The sequence below is a fragment of the Equus caballus genome, chromosome 3 (assembly GCF_041296265.1).
Source record: "Equus caballus isolate H_3958 breed thoroughbred chromosome 3, TB-T2T, whole genome shotgun sequence".
In the NCBI taxonomy this organism is placed as follows: Eukaryota; Metazoa; Chordata; class Mammalia; order Perissodactyla; family Equidae; genus Equus; species Equus caballus.
Genome location: NC_091686.1, coordinates 86,388,344 through 86,405,445, shown reverse-complemented (window position 1 = coordinate 86,405,445; position 17,102 = coordinate 86,388,344). Strand labels below are relative to the sequence as shown.

General features: G+C 36.0%; 1 protein-coding gene across 15 annotated transcripts in view; it reads right to left on the bottom strand.

Moving 5' to 3' along the window:
• The window catches only part of FRYL (FRY like transcription coactivator), a 245,305-nt gene that overhangs the window by 2,345 nt on the left and 225,858 nt on the right, over positions 1-17,102 (bottom strand). For 10 of the 15 annotated variants that reach the window (XM_023638124.2, XM_070262480.1, XM_070262483.1 and 7 more), the window contains 7 exons: positions 14,528-14,735; positions 12,907-13,056; positions 10,865-10,963; positions 4,779-4,847; positions 2,078-2,095; positions 1,220-1,330; positions 93-283 (listed from right to left, as the gene is read on the bottom strand). In XM_023638124.2, coding sequence (XP_023493892.1) covers positions 93-283; positions 1,220-1,330; positions 2,078-2,095; positions 4,779-4,847; positions 10,865-10,963; positions 12,907-13,056; positions 14,528-14,735 — 846 coding nt within the window. The remainder of the gene's footprint in view (positions 1-92; positions 284-1,219; positions 1,331-2,077; positions 2,096-4,778; positions 4,848-10,864; positions 10,964-12,906; positions 13,057-14,527; positions 14,736-17,102) is intronic. The other 5 variants (XM_070262481.1, XM_070262482.1, XM_070262486.1 and 2 more) reach the window with 1 other exon arrangement.

The window sequence follows — 17,102 nt, the reverse complement described above, 5'->3', positions numbered from 1 at the left end:
ATTTGGAAACATAAAGTAGGACCCAAACCCAGTGCTTGTACACCCCCAGCCCGCGTCTAAAGGCATCACCTTTAAATCCCTTCATGTTTTACCTGAAAGCTTTCACTTGTGCTACAGCCAACAGAAATTCCTTATTTTTCAAAGTTTCAATCAAAGAATGAATGGCAGTTTCTATCGTCGTTTGTGCAGCTTTGGCAATGTCCATTTCTTCGTTTTCTGAAGCAGACTCAGCTTCCTTGAGGATACTTTCCAGCTGGGCAAGTTCCTCAGACATATTGATGACCTAAAACAAATAAATACACCTTCAAAGGACCTATTTGTATATTCAATAATAAAAAGAGCATTTAATCGGCTGTAACGACACATCAGACGGTAGTAGTATTTTATTTTCAAATGTTAAACTTAGTAGTTAAGGGCAGTTAATATTTCAAGTTCTCTATTCAGTAGGGATAAATAATTTCAGCCACCAAGTAGTGGTCTTTAAATACCCTTGATAAAACAACAGATTTTAGTAAGTGTAATAAAACAGGTTGTAACCAATGTTTATATTGGTTTTAACATATGGTCTAGACTACGTCTTGCATAGCAAAAATACATTCACTGTTATGGGGGGTCATGAAATTTTTTTTTGACAGTAAAGGAAAGTCTTTATATTTTAAAAGGTTATTTACCAAGGGTATTTTATAAAAAACCAGTATGTGTATATATATATTTTAATTTATTTAACTATTAAAAAAAATTAAATCATTTCCCCAGTGATAGTTTCAGTACCAGCAATTGACAAGGGGGAAAAAAGATTGAAGTCACTACCTCTGAACCTGTTCATGACATGATTTCCAACACTTAAAGTGTTTTTTGACGCATTTATTTTTGTGTTCATTACAAGAACTAGAGAAACATGTGGACAAGGTGTTGGGGGGTTCATGATGGGATTTTGTGTCTCCATTGAATTGATATGCTTTACTTGACTTTCGATTACAGATGATCTGTCGCTGCTACTGCAACCTTGAAAGTCTTGAACCTTTATGGCATCCAGCTATATCCTATCTTATTTACCAATAGGTCCTGAAGTAGTACATCATTTCAAGAAACAATTCTGAAAAAAAACAATTCGCTATAGTGACTTTTGACATAAGCTCTCCTATAAGGCATATATGTATTGTATATATTTTAATTTCCTAGAATCAGTTACTGATGCCTCGTATAACTGAATATTTACCTCTGCTTCATTTTTTATTGTATTTACTTGGTTGATGAGTTTACAGTAGGCTTGGAACAGAAGCAGCAGTTGAAAATGCAGTTTGTATAGCCTTCGGCAGAGCTCCAGTTCCTAGAGATAAATGACAATGCATCAAATTTAGGTGCTATTTTCCAGGATATTTGAGTAGATGTTGTATTTCCAATAAAAATTTATAAATAAATAAATGTTAAAATTGCCTTGGCATTTATTTTGCTATAGTAAGCAAGTTAATATGACTTGAAGCTGATGAAAGATAGATGAAAGATGCTTTGAAGATTGGGATTAAGGTAATTTATTGTTGGTTACATAATTCATTTTTAGTGTGAAGCACATTTTCACATTAGACAAACAGAATTTTTCAGCAGGCAATATATAGGATGCTTTGAAAATGATTCACTACAACTGAAAACTTCAAATTCATAATGAAAAGACTTTACAAATGCACATGCTTTCGCCCATCAAGATGATTATTTTATTGCATTTATCAACAAGTGCCTGATAAAGCAAAGTGAAATTGGTAACCTCTTGCCTAAAAATGAATTCATTTTTCTAAAAAAACACTTCATAATCTCACTGAAGTGAGATAAATTAAGATATGCACTTTGATTTTTAAAATTAAGATTTAAAAGGCGATGTTAGTTAAAGATGTACAAAAAGGCGACTGCTAGTCGTACGTATTAATGATAAAATCTCATTATTTTTATAGGACCAGCATTTCATGGATTAGGGCTATGCAAAACTGAGGCAAACACCACCCTTAAAGTAATCACAATGGTAAGTGAAAACCAGTTTGTCTGACATGGATAAGTAGTCTATAAATTAAGACAGGTCACTTACTGCTAGAATTTCCATTTGCTAAGCAAGAAGGTGATCGGGTCACAAAAAATACAAAGGAAGAAAAAGACCAAGAATTAGTGTAAGAAATCATTGTAACTAGGGTCACAGATGTCCCAGGGAAACTGAAGAACATTTAATTACACCCCAAAGAGAAATTCATGATGCTATTTCCAGAATAAAACTGTTTAGACATTTACTGTAACAATCCAGGGTGTTTTAAATTCTTTGCCAAATAATAACTAAATTACATTTAGGCTATATTTCAGTGTAAAAGTCACAAAGAATAAAATCGAACTAAGGTGATTCTTGGGAAACTTTACTATTATAAGTGATCTTCTATCTAGGTTTTTATAGCCTTTAAAAACAGAAAGTCAAGTGTAATAAAATTTCTATTAGTAAAACAGAAAAATTCTGATTAGAAAATAAGTGAATTACTGTTCTCAGAAAAGAATTGGGTTATAATCTTATAAATACTTACCCATGAGATTCTCTCTGGTGTGGCTCATTCTAGGCCTCCTACCCCTTACTGCCTAATTAGGTCCTATGTTGTCATAATCGGTGCTGAGTCAGAAGGTAAAATATCAAAAGTAGATGTGTGTTTTAAGTTGCATTCCAAATGTAATTTAGGAAACTTCAGAAATTCAACCCAACTAGGTTTGAATCAAATGAGATAATGTATGTAAAATAGATAGGGAAACATCTAGTTTATGAACTATTTTAAAGCTATCACATTAAAATATCTACAGCAACTTGGACCTAGTCTCATAAATGGAGAAGAATGACTTCTAATTAAAACAGCAATGGCCGTAATGTAAATATTGCTTCTAAAAGTCCCTTTGGAAGCCTGCTTTTCTAAATAGTTTCCTCTGAAGGACTGTTTATATAACATTTATTCCTATCAATTTAGAAGGGATTTGCTAAGCAAACGTGAACTTAGCTCCCTCCAGCTTACTATAAATTACACGGAGGGTCAGTCAGTGAACACCAGGTGAGCACAATCCAACCGCAAACATATTAGCATATCTAAATTTCTGAGGTTTTACTTTCTATGGTTGTATATGGAAACCACTATTTGAGTTCTAAATACTTTCTCAGGAGAACTCATTCTACATGCATAGATCCACAGCCTCTACTTTGGGATGTAATGGAAAAGAAATCACTGATAAAGTTTATGATCACCACGATGGTAGGAAGTAACACAAACGTAATTAAGTCTATAGCTCGGAATTACTAGAAATTACACTAAATATGCTAACATTGTACATTTTCAATTATTGCTTTTTAAAGTATATGAAAATTTGCATACATATTCTCTTCACTTATTTTTTAGCAAATATTTAATGACTGCTTATTATGCAAAGGAGTATACTGCTACACGGGGACAGATAGTAGATAATGTTGTGTAAAAAGGGCCCCCCACTCTCAAGGAGCTGAAGATGAAAGGAGAGGTAAGATATGAATGGAAGTCTTAAATGTGCAGAGTCTCTAGTTTTCACTTAGTGAGGGAACCTTAAACTATATGAACAGACGCAGACTCTTGGAGATGGAACTCATTTTCTTCAAGGTAGAAGGGATATAAGGAATCACTTAGTCTAACATCTAATTTATACAGGACAAAAGGAGTTTCTTACGTGCTTAAGCCATGTGGTGAAATAGTGGCAAAGACAGATTTAGAGCCAAAGGATCTAATTCTAGTCTAGGGTTAATTCCTTATCTTTCCTCATTTCTTTCTTTACAGAGGTGATTTGACAATTTCTTTGTAAAATAGTGCACGATTTGGAGTCAGCCTGCCTAGGTTTAAATCTCAATTCTAACTAACTGATTTTAGATAAATTAGCTTCTCAGAGCCTCATTTCCTCATCTGCAAAATGGGGACGATTATAGCATCTACTAGACAGAGTTGGAAGGACAGAGATAATGGGTGTGAAATGCTCAGTATAGTGCCTGGCAAACAGCTGACATTTATTGAGAGTATCCTATTTTCTCAACATTTCAGTTTTTTAAAAACTTCAAATTTTTATTATAATAGTACAACAGCTTTTACAGTGACCAGAAATCTGTAACAATCTGACACTGAAAAAGATTAGAATTCTGATGTCAAACACAGAGGTTGTTGAGAGATGAATGAATGCATCCTCCCCGGATGAAGTTGCACTCCTATTGGACGAATTTGTAGGTCTTAATTTATCCTCCCTTAATATAATGTATGTATTATATATGTGCACTTTTCTCTAGTAAAATATATTACTATTATTTTCACTGAGTTTTATACTAGCAAAAAACATAATTCACCTAATCAGAATTTCCCCTTTAGAAAACTAATATGAATGTATATAATATCACTCTCAGGTTTGCTTTCCGGACCAATTTATCTGCAGAATACTAATGCAGAACAACATTTTTTTTAAAGAGGCAGATACAACTAAAAGCTGACCCGGATTGTCCAGATATCCATCAAGTTTACCTACTGGATGTTATTAAGCTTCAGTCACAGCTGATCGTTCATTTTTATTAAAGTGAATTTTTCATTACTAAGCCAATATTTCATTGAACCTAACTTTTACAAAGATTGTTCTGATATAAAAAATGAAAAGTGTTATAAATATTCTTTATTTCTAGGAATATCAAATAAGAACATTTGAGCATATGCATTATTTTACCTGATGTAGAAATATAGCAAAACTAAGAATAAGAAACTTACTTGTGCATCTGTGTTTATCCTGTACATGTCTTCTTTGGCACCAAATGTCCTCTTACAATTGTCTAACCACTAGAGAAATAAGTAACAGTAAATTTTAATAGACATTGCACAATACACAATGAAATTGGTAATATAACAGCCAGCGCATATAAAACAACAAACTTAAAAGTGAACTTGAGGGGCTGGCCCAGTGGCGTAGTGTTTAAGTTCATATGTTCTGCTTCAGCAGCCCAGGATTCACGGGTTCAGATCCTGGGCACGGACCCACACACTGCTCATCAAGCAATGCTGAGGCAGTGTGCCACATACAAAAAAGAGGAAGATTGGCACAGATGTTAGCTCAGGGCCAATCTTCCTCACACACAAAAAAGTGAACTTGAATTTCTAGGATTGGTTGTAGACATAAAATATCCCCACTCGAGCCTAATCATTTATATACAACAAACCAAAGCACATGATGCATCAGCGTAACCAGATGTGCACTTGTGACAGTCTACCAACAAACACAAACGATCTTCTGCTCCAGGGACTAGTGGTGCCCACTTCAGGAAAGAATATTCTTCATTTTGCAGATTTTATTGGAAACCTCCACAATCTATACCTGACCTCTGTCTAACGTGAGATGGGAAATGACAGATGTGCTTCCCTCTGGTCAATTTAATAAAGGCAACTTAGAACTCACCAGGTCCCTTTGCTTATCAGGAGTGTAATTCTCAGAAGACTGGTGTCAGTTTTAATTAGTGAAACAGAAACCAAAATCCATTTTAAATCTTATTTGTTTTGCTTTTTCTTCCTTTTTGGACAGTAATGAATGACAAACCTGTTACCTCCAAAGAATATTGAATACAGAAGCCAAATGTGGTTTTCCCTTAGCCAGGGGCTATTCCTAAAGATAGATATTTATTTAAGGTACCTTTTTTTCAGTCAAATAAAAATAAAATAATAGCATTGTGGTTTAGCAGGAAAAAACACTGGATTCACAGAATGTCCAAGCAGAAGTGAAAGCTAAGAGCTTTCAAGTTAAGCAGCTGGGTTTTGATAGTTTGATATTATTATTATCAGTTCTTATGACTTCCTATTTCTTTGTGTGTGATATATATACTAGTTTTATTATGTTAAATCTAAGAAACCATTAGGACTTTTTAAATTAGGACTTTGAGAAAAACTACTAGCTACATCAATTTATTCTTTGAAAATACTTCAGCACTGGGCATTTAAAATTCCCAATTGTAGTATAACATTCTACATGCAAAGAATTAAAATTAGACATCTTGGTTATTTCAAAACAATCTCTTTGACCTTAGGTCCCTTTTATCCCAGTCTCTGAGACTGTACAGGCGCTTAGGCTCTTTGCTTGACAGCATCTCTGAGGAAAAACATGTTAGGCCTTTCTAGTGAGATACAGCTGCTGGCAGCTATTGTCAAAAGCTCTCCAGCAGATTTCTTTATATCAGCAAAATACAGTTGACATCTATCACGGAACTGCTACGTTAGTCTTTAGTCACACAAAATGTTAAAATGCCTATACACTTAATCATCATCACTAATCCAGTCCAATTTGTCTAAGTATACTAATACATTTGGAAAAAAAATAATTTCAATTGATTAGTGGCTGCTTATTAAATATTTTTTTTTATACTGTATGCCTAGTGATACAGCATATTAGGGGCACTATTTAACGTAATTATTTCTGATTTTTATTCTGTTAAAAGACAAGCCCCAACCCTATAGTCTCATGGCCGCATACTGGCCTGAAAAGTACAGATACACACCTTTCCAGCCAGTGTATGTAAGACACAGTAGATCACTGGTGTACAGAATACCCTCCAGTTCACACCTAGTCAGTCTTCCTGTCATGATGTCTTCTTTACTCTGAGCTCCAATGAAGGTTAAAATTTAACTGGAGAGGTTTGGCTTCTGGGCGTGATGGAGGAGCTTGCGTAAGGCCAATCCTCCAAGGACAACTAGAGAAGCTGAAAACCATTGTCCAGGACTTAGAGAGGAAGAGGAAAGTACTGAAGCAAGCCCTACATGGACACCAGTGTTTACTCCGGAGGATTTGCTTATTCATGTCCATAGGCATAAGAGGCTGAACAGAAAGTGGCGGCCTACAGTTTCACTAGGCCGGAAAAACGGTTATCAAAGGTAGTGAGGTACTGAGGGCCAAGATCCTGGAGAAAAGGGCACTGCAGAGAAGGGAGCTTGTGTGCATTTCTCCTTGGGGCACTTGCTCTTCCTGTTGATTATGTGCAGGAGGACAGGCTAAGAAGCCAAGTAGCAGCGTCTGGGAGGCTAAAGAGGTAAGTGAAGATTTCTGGTCTTTTGGTGCTGGGGAGACAAATTGTTCAATTCCTGCCAAGATGGCGGGGTCCTGATAAATATCTCAGGCTTTCACTCGTGATCCTTAGAAGACACAAGGAATAATGAAAGAATGTATAACTTAAAAAACTATTACAGGGAAAAAAGTGAATAATAAAAAATACTTGGTTGTAAAGTTAAAAATAGAAATACCCTATGACCCAGCCATCCCATTACTGGGTATCTATCCTAAGAACCTGATATCAGAAATCTCAAGAGTCCGTTGCACCCCTATGTTCATCGCAGCATTATTTACAATAGCCAAGACGTGGAACCAGCCTACATGCCCAGAAACTGATGATTGGATAAAGAAGATGTGGTAATATATACACAATGGAATACTACTCAGCCATAAAAAAAAGACAAAATTGGCCCATTCACAACAACGTGGATGGACCTCGAGGGTATTATGTTAAGCGAAATAAGCCAGTCAGAGAAAGATGAACTCTATATGACTCCACTCATAGGTGGAAATTAGTATATTGAAAAGGAGATCTGATTGGTGGTTACCAGGGAAAAGGGGGGGTGGGGGGAGGGCACAGAGGGGGAAGTGGTGTACCCACAACATGACTAACAAAAATGTACAACTGAAATCTCACAAGGTTGTAATCTATCATAACATTAATAAAAAAAAAAATACTTGGTTGATAGAAAAGAAGACAAGGAAGAAAAAAGTAACAGAGAACAGAAGGGACAAGCAATAGTGAGATGGTAGCTCAGGAAGGAATCAAAGTTCATTTTACCCCCATATAAATATTTAGTTGATTCAGCACAATTTACTGAAAAGAATATTCTTTTCTCACTGCACTGCAATAGCGCCTTTGCTGTAAATTATGTGATTATATATGTGTGGGTCTCATGTTTCATTGGTCTATTTGTCTGTTCTTATATGAGTACTACACTTTTGAGGTTTTTAATAGGTCTTACTGGCTGGAAGTCTAGCTCTGTTGTGTAGACCTTGTTGTTGTTCTTTGTGGACAAGGTTTGGAAAATTTCTTCTGTAAAGGGCAGATAGTAAATATTTTAGTTGTTGCAAACCATATATTCTCTGTTGCAAGTATTTAATTCTGTGTTGCAGTGTAAAAATAGCCATAGACAACATGTAAACAAATGGGACGGCTATGTTCCAAAAAGCTATTCACAGAAACAGGCCAGATGTGACCTGAGGGCTCTAGTTTGCTGACTGTGTTCAAGAAGATTGTGAGCGCTATTATTAACCACTCGTATTTCCATATAAATCATAGAATCAGTCTGTCAATTCCCATTAATATACTGTCTGAGATTTTGAATGAGATTGCCTTAAATCTACAGATCATTTTGTGGAAAAATGACATCTTTACACTAGTGTGTTTTCTGCTTCATGAACATGGTATAGCCCTCCATGTATTTAGGTGGCCTTTAATTTCTCTCGGTGATATTTGAAGTTTTCTGTGTGGAGGTTTAGCACATCTCTGACTAGGTTTATCTGTAGGTATTTGATGTTTTCCTATTGTAAATGTATCTATTGCTGTATAACCAACCACCCTAAAACTTAATGGCTTAAAACAACAAGACAAATCTCTGTGTTGGCTGGGAGTTTCTTCTGGTCTTGCCGAGGGTCACTCATGAGGCTACAGTCATGTGATGGCCTGACTGGGGCTGAACTTACTCATATGCCTGCCAGGCTGGCTGTCAGCTGGGACGCCGCCATTCTCCTCCACGTGGCCTCTTATCCTCCAGTAGGCTGGAGGTCAAATAGTTTTCCAGAGTTTATCCCAATTTACACCCTGACCAACATGGTGGCTAATGCAGAAGCTGCAAAAGGCCTCTCAGGTTCTACTCTCAGAAGCTGTACAGCATCACTTCTGACTTTGGTCCAAACAAGTGACAAGACCACCCCAGACTTAAGAGGTGGGAGAATAGGCTCCAATCTCCTGATGGGAGGGACAGCAAAGTCATGTTGCAAAGAGGTGTGGACAGAGAGGCATGATTCATCAGGACTGTTATGTAACACTCTACCACAGCTTCTAGGATAGCAAAGGTTTCTGAAGACATGAAAGGCACTAACCATAATGGGAAAGACTGATAACTTGGACTTAATTAAAACTAAAAACTTCTGTTTATAGAAAGAGGCTATTAAGATAGTAAAAATGCTAGCCACAGAGAGGGGAAGAAAAATTTGTAATACATATATCCAATAAAAGGCTTGTGTTTAGAATAAGGAACACCTACAAATCAATAAGAAAACCACAAATGACTCATTTACAAAAATGGGCAAGGTATCTGAAGGCAAAATAGACAAAATGTCTAAATGAAGATATCTATATGAAAAGGTGCTCAAACAGTCATCAGGGAGGTGCAAAATAATATCATGAAAAACTACCACATACCCACCAGAATGGCTAAAATTTTAAAAATTGGCAATACCAAGCAGTGGCAAAGATTAAGCAATGGTAACTCTTGTACACACTTCTGATGGGATTGTAAATTGATACAACGTCTTCTAGAAAACTGCTTGGCAGAATCTACTAAAGCTGTACATGTGTCTAGAGTGTGATCCAGCAATTCCACTCCTAGATAGATACTCAACAGGTATCTGAGCATATATATGTAAAAGACATGTAGAAGAATGGACATAGCAATATTATTTGTTAGATGACCAGATGTTGGACGATCCTTTCTTCATGTTGAAAACTCTTTCCTCTTCTCCAATCTGTCATTATTCTTTCAATCCAAATATAAGATCACTATCCCCTTACAAGGGGAGAAAGCCTTAATGTAAGTATTTTCTCATACCGTATTCTTTCTCTGAAATAATCCCTCCATCTAAAATTACCATCTGTCAGGCCTAAGGTCATGTCTCTGTTCCGTGAAGTTTTCCTATCAGTCCAAAGTGACCGGTCTCTGGAAATCGTAGCATTTGGTCTGCATCAGTTCTCTGTTAGACCCGAACGATCTTGAGATGTGTCTTTCATTGCCAGTACTTTTATTTATAGCTACAATTTAAGTGATTCTTTCCTTTGGTTACTAGTTATTCACACACAGTATTTGTGCTTTATATTCCTACCTAGAATATTTAGGGAATAAGAACCAGGTTTTAGGCTTCATTTTTCAGAGGCCTTTACATGTGATAGATATTTAATGCTTATTAATGAAAGACCCATCTCCTATCTAGAAAAAGAAAGCCTACTCAATGCATTTTGTGTGAAAAGGAGAAGCATTTTTTCTTCAAGTTCTTCTACTCCTGCCAATTGAAAACATACTGGATGTTCCCTCAGGGAAGAGAACTCCTGTGTTTTGTAGTGCCAGATTGGAGTTGAAGAAACATTTCTTCGCAGGTAATACCTATAATCTACTACCCTTTACCCACATACATACACACCACAGGGAAAAGATCCAACTTCATCACAGGTGCAGATTTTCTGGACACAATATCATAACGCATTCTCAGAGAAATGCTGCTTTCATTTCCCCACTTGCAATGTTGACAGCAGCTACATAGTCTCCACACAGAAGCTTTTTATAAAGCTATAGCTTTCCATTGTGCTCTTAGCTCTTACAGGGCCAATTTCTAAAAGCCAAAAACAGGAATTCACTGGACAGAGAGCTCAAAGGCCCTACCATTCTCAGTAAAACCCAGAGGCCAGTGTTAAGAGGCTCTCTTCTCTATCTCAGCTATCCAGCTGCCATCTTAACACTTATAGTGTCAAAAGAAAACTACTTTTTTCACATGGTAAAAAGAGACTGACCTGTTCAGCTGCTTCTCTTTTGGCATTGTATGTATCCAGGTGTTCTTGCAACTCCAAAACACTGAACTTGAGTGTTTCTAGCAAACCACAGGACATCAGCTGTAAAATCAGAAACACAGTGATCCAGGTTATCATTTCTGATCGCAATCATGAGACTGACAACTTTTGGATCATGGAATTTCTGCTGGTTGGTTTTCAACCCAACTTGGTGCTGGTGTCTCTAACTGTACTCTGTCCCTCACTAAGGGCTGACCTTTCACTGAAACAGAGTGGGAGTGCAGTGGGATTTCAGGGATGTCAGCAAGGGCAAGCACATCTTGAAATGCTTTCAAAAACTGGCTCAGTGAAGAAATGGTAGGTCAGACTAGAATATGCCATAAAGGTAACATCCTTGAAGCTTTTTAAACCTTAATTCTTTAACTATCTTAATAATCTACAGGTGTGCTTAGAAACAAGCCAAGTGGGGAGACCAAGGAGCTCTGGGTTGTTCCCAGGGGAAGGTCTAGCCCTCTTCTATCCACTTTCATTGAGGAATTGAGAAGAGTTCACATCTCTAGAACATGACGTTTTACCCTCTCCATCTAGGACTCTGTGGAGAGTGAGGGCAGGTGGGGGAGGGTGAGAATCAGAAATAGTCACAAGTCACTACATATAATATACTGGAATTGCATTTTGCTAGATATTTATAGTCAAGTGGAAAATATGAACCATTACACTTTAAAATTCTGAATTATATTTTAAAAAGACCATTTACATTGGTGATGTTTAGATTTGACATCAAAAGCAAAGGCAACAAAAGTAAAAATAAACAAGTGAGACTACATCAAACTAAAAAGCTTCTGCACAGCAAAGGAAACCATCAGCAAAATGAAAAGGCAAACTACTGAATGGGAGAAAATATTTGCAAATCATATATTAGATAAAGGGTTAATATCCAAAATATATAAAGAACACATACAACTCAATAGCAAAAGAACCAATCTGACTGAAAAATGGCAGAGGATCTGAATAGACATTTTTCCAAAGAAGACATATAGATGGCCAACAGGTACATGAAAAGGTGCTCAATATCCCTAATTATCAGGAAAATGCAAATTAAAACCACAATGAGATATTACCTCCCACCTGTTAGAATAGCTATTATCAAAAAGACAAGAAATAATAAGTGTTGGCGAGGATGTGGAGAAAAGAAGAGAAAATGTGGAGAAAAGGATGCACTGTTGGTGGGAATGTAAATTGGTGTAGTCACTATGGAAAAACAGTATAGAGGTTCCTCAAAAAATTAAAAGTAGAAATACCATATGATCCAGCAATTCCACTCATGGGTATTTATCCAGAAGAAACAAAAACACTAACTTGAAAAGATACATGCACCTTCACGTTCACTGCAACATTATTTACAACAGCCAAGAAATGGAAACAATCTAAATGTCTGTTAACATATGAATAAAGAAAATGTAGTGTATATATACAATGGAATATAACTCAGCTGTAAAAAAGGAAATCTTGCCATTTGCGATAACATGGATGGACCTTGAGGGCATTATGCTATGTGAAATAAGGCAGAGAGAGAAAGACAAATACTGTCTGATCTCACTTAAATGTGGAATCTAAAAAAAAATCCCCCAAACGAAGCTCATAGATACAGAGAACAGGCTGGTAGTGGCCAGAGGCAAGGATGGGGGGGTGGGTGAAATGAGCGAAGGGGATAAAAACATACAAAATTCCAGTTGTAAAATAAATAACTTCTGGGGATGTACTGCACAGTATGGTGACCACAGTTAATAATACTGTGTTGCATATTTGAAAATTGCTAAGGGAGGAAACCTTAAACGTTCTCATGACAAGAAAAAACAATTCTCTAACGGTGTATGGTGATGGATGTTAACTAGACTGATTGTGGTGATCATTTTGCAAAATATACAAATACTGAATCATTATGTTATGCATCTGAAACTAAACATAATGTTGTATGTCAATTATACCTTAATGATGCCATTCAGATTTAGTCTTTATAAAAAGCCCTCATGTAAAAGACTTACTGTTTCAGCATCCACAAAGACTGTTGGGCATTCTGAACACATCATCATCACCTCCAACGAACTTTTAAACTTGGTACCGATGCGCTGCAGACTCTCACCAAGAAAGCTAACGGCCTCGTTAGTTATGTCTCCAAACTTTCTTTGAATTGTCTATGGAGAAAAGCATAAGAAAAAGTTTAGTATTTCATAAGAAGGGCTTTTTTCATCTTTAAGTAAAGAAGCGTAATTTATAATTAGGGCAAATTATTATTCTAGTGGTATATAATGTGACAATGATATATAATTATGGTGACAACAACTGATCTGTAAATCCATGTTTTTAGGCACTTCTTTAGGAAATGGTTTAATTTCTAAAAAAAGATCAAAGATTTACAAAATAGTATTACTGAAAAAAGAAAACAGTGATAGATGCCATTCGTCTCCTCATTCCTGAGATCTTTTCATTAGGAGAGACAGAAGGAACACATGCTGCACGTCCTTGGCAACAAAGTCCTCACATGCCTGAGGAATTAGCTCTTCTGAAGTTAAGTTCTACCCGAGAGAAACTTTCGGTAAAAGCTGCCTTCTGACTTTAACATCAAAAAAATGCATCAAGTGTAGTAGCTTCTCAGAACTTAAGAATATTCATTTACGTATAACCGACAGTGCGTGACCCACTCAATGAATTAGGCTATATTATCAATAATATAATTATACAAATAGTTAATGTGTACCTACATTATGTGTAGCACTGTTAGGTGTTATTAATTTAAAAAAAAAAAGGCATAAGCCACAATCCCAGACATCAAGAAACTTACCATATCACTGTAAAGAAAAAAATATACATAGAAAACCAAGTAGTAATGCAAAAACCACAGAATCAAATAAATAAATGCTCCAGTTAATGAGCACCAAAGAACCTCCCAGAGGGAGACTGGAGGTCGGAGGAGTTGGGAAAGCCTCAGGGAGCACATGTACTTAGCTGGGTCTTCCAACATGGGCAAACTCTGCTTAGGTAGGGCGGGAAGACGGTAGGTAGTTCAGAGGATAAGGACTGAAATGGTGGTTTTTCTCTGTGCCTTAGTTTCTCTGGCCACAGAACGTTAAAAATATCTCTACATTCCATAGGTCTGTTGTAAGAATTATCTACTTAATGTAAAGCATTTAGCATAATGCCTAGCAGGTAGTGAGTAGTCAATAAATGGTAGCTCATATTATTCTTATTTTCAGGGTTGGGAGCAACCTTAACTAAAATTTTTAAGGTCTCCACACAGTAACGAAAGTGCCAATGAATTTAACACTTTATTATAAACTGTTTTATGGTATTGACTGTGAGCTCGCTGAAGGCAGGGACCAAACTTTATATTTCTTTGGCATCCCTGATGGTGCCTAGCATACTGCAGAAAATTTAACAGATGTTTTGAAATTCTAGTAATTACCTTAGGGGAGATACCTGTACTAGTCATTATATAATGTATCAGCAATACTACAATGTCAAAATGTAAATTTAAATAATATCATTATCTTAGGAAAAAAAATCAGTGGAAATATTAATATTTGAGATACTGATTTTAGACCCCCCAAACCCATAATTTTATCAGGTAACTATAATATGAATTCAGAAACCTTAAAGCTCACTGACCTGAAACAACCTAGAAAACACATGAAAAGTAAACACTGCACAGGATCCGTCAGTGTCAGACAGCATCTGATTGACATGGCAGCGCCAGGCTTCTTCTTCATCATCATAAGCTACTGGCTGAAAAGCGGCTATTATGGCAGAAAGAAATGGGGACGGTAGAGGTGATGTCTGTACTTCTGGAAAACCATCTTGTTCTTCTTCGTCTTGACTGTTAACAAAAATATCACAGTAATCATAATACTATCTCAACAGACTCAATTACTTAAAACAGTTTGGTTTAAGTCATCCACACACACACACACATTTATACACACACACACACACACACACATTCATACACACACACACACACACATTCATATACACACACACACATCCATATACACACACACACATCCATATACACACACACACACATTCATACACACACACATTCATATACACACACATTCATAAACACACACACACATTCATATACACACATTGATTTAGAAAATGTACGATAACCTAAACTGTGTAAGGAAGCATTAATAATCAGATTTCTGTGTTTTTCTATTTAGCATCTTTGGTATTAGAAGTCTAATTTCACACGACTACCTTGAAACAACCCAAGTCCTATAATATGCCAGCACCATGGAATAATTTCAGTAACTTCTGTGAATACTTCAGATTAGAATGCTTGCATTTTAAATGGTCAGTTTTGGAGGTTTTTATTTGAACAGGCCCAAACTGATGATGAGAATATTTAAAAAGTTCTGGGCATGTACTTTTGTGTCACAGGCTGTGTTAGGGGCTCTCTATGGATTGTTTAGTTCAATCTTCACAGCAACTCTCTGAGGGTTTGGTACTACATTTTCCTGATGAGGGAAAAAAAAAGGTTCAGTGCGGTTAAATAATGTGCCTAGGTTATTGGGTAGGAAATGACAGAATCAGAATTTGAATCCAGGACTATGAGTGCAAACCCAATATTAAAAGCCATGACATGATGCCAGCTCAGCTATTTCATGAGTGCACATGTGTGCCTAGCAGTATAGCAGGAACAGATTGGACTCAAAAGAAACACAAGACCTAGCCATCTTCTTTGAAGAATTTATAATCCCAACCATGAGATAATACAAACAAAAATGGAACAATGAAAAAAGACGAAGATGTATTCGGGTTGGACGTTCTAGGAAGAAGGTGTAACTCTGAGTCTTAAAGATGAAGACGTGTTTGAGTCAGAAAACTCCATAAAAAAAAGTGTTACTCAAGGTCTTAAGATTGCATGTTTCACATTATAAGATAGCTCTACAAGGCTTTACAGAAATTATGGAGCATTTCTTACAGAAGAGAGGGATCTGAGTAAAGATTGGGGGAAAAAATCAAAATAAAGCCGACATTTGAAGTGAAAACTTAAATTATACCTCAAAAAGATTAATTTTTAAAATGTCATTGTGGCGACTAATTTGAAGAAAGTGTATCCTGTGAGCTTGAGTAGATGCCTCTCTATTTAGGAGATGCTCTATTCTACTTCAGCTTCAGTACTTGCCAAAGTCAACTATGTGGCTTCAGCCTTTCAGAAAGCTAAAGAGCTGAATATCCACCTCCACATCATTTCTGGCATCCATGAACTTGTGTATGATCAATGAATGAGCGAGTGACTGCAAAGGCTACTGTCATATCCAAATCAATAATAGGAACAAGGTGTGTCACCAAGACATGTTGTCAATATCTCAATGTACACTTTCAAATATAGGTGAGCATTCTAGACACAGAGAGTGAAAAATTTCCTTATGTGTTGTATATGTTAAAACTCTATCACCACTTGAAGTATAAATGAATAATTTTTATTGTAAGAGTAAAACTCAAATTCTTGATTACTAAATATTAATTTTTGTATGAAAATAATTATCAAGGAGCTTCAAATTGCTGAATAGGGAAATAGACTGAGAGTGCAGTAAGTTAGATACCTTTATAAAGTACGTTATTTTGAGCCACAAATATTTATAAAATTTAAATAATAATAAAAGCAAAATAGTAGATAGTAGATTATATAATTCTAATCACTATAGAATTGTTTGGTATACAAGTTTCACAGCAGCCACCAAAATTTCCTTTACAAACTAGATGTCATAATTGGTTATTCAACTCAGTTAGCTCATGAGTGAAGAAACAGTCCTCTTTGGGAATTCTTCATACTTTGTGATAATACATTTTTTATTATTATTATTTAAAATTTTTTATTGCAGTAACATTGGTTTATAACATTATATAAATTTCAGGTGTACATTGATATATATATCGATTTTTGTGTAGATTACATCATGTTCACCACCCAAAGACTATTTACAATCCATCACCACATACATGTGCCTAATGTGATGATAAATTTTGAATGTGCAGAGCATAAACATTTAAAACAGGACTGAGAAAATTATCTGACTGCTAAGAAATCATCACTTTTGCCCATTAAATGTCTAGCTTTAAAAATCTGACCATTGATAATGAAACTGTAAAATAATTTAGGGATATAGTTCAGATTTATTCTGACATCACAGAAGTTCATCTTATGATTCTGATACTCAGATCTGGCCCT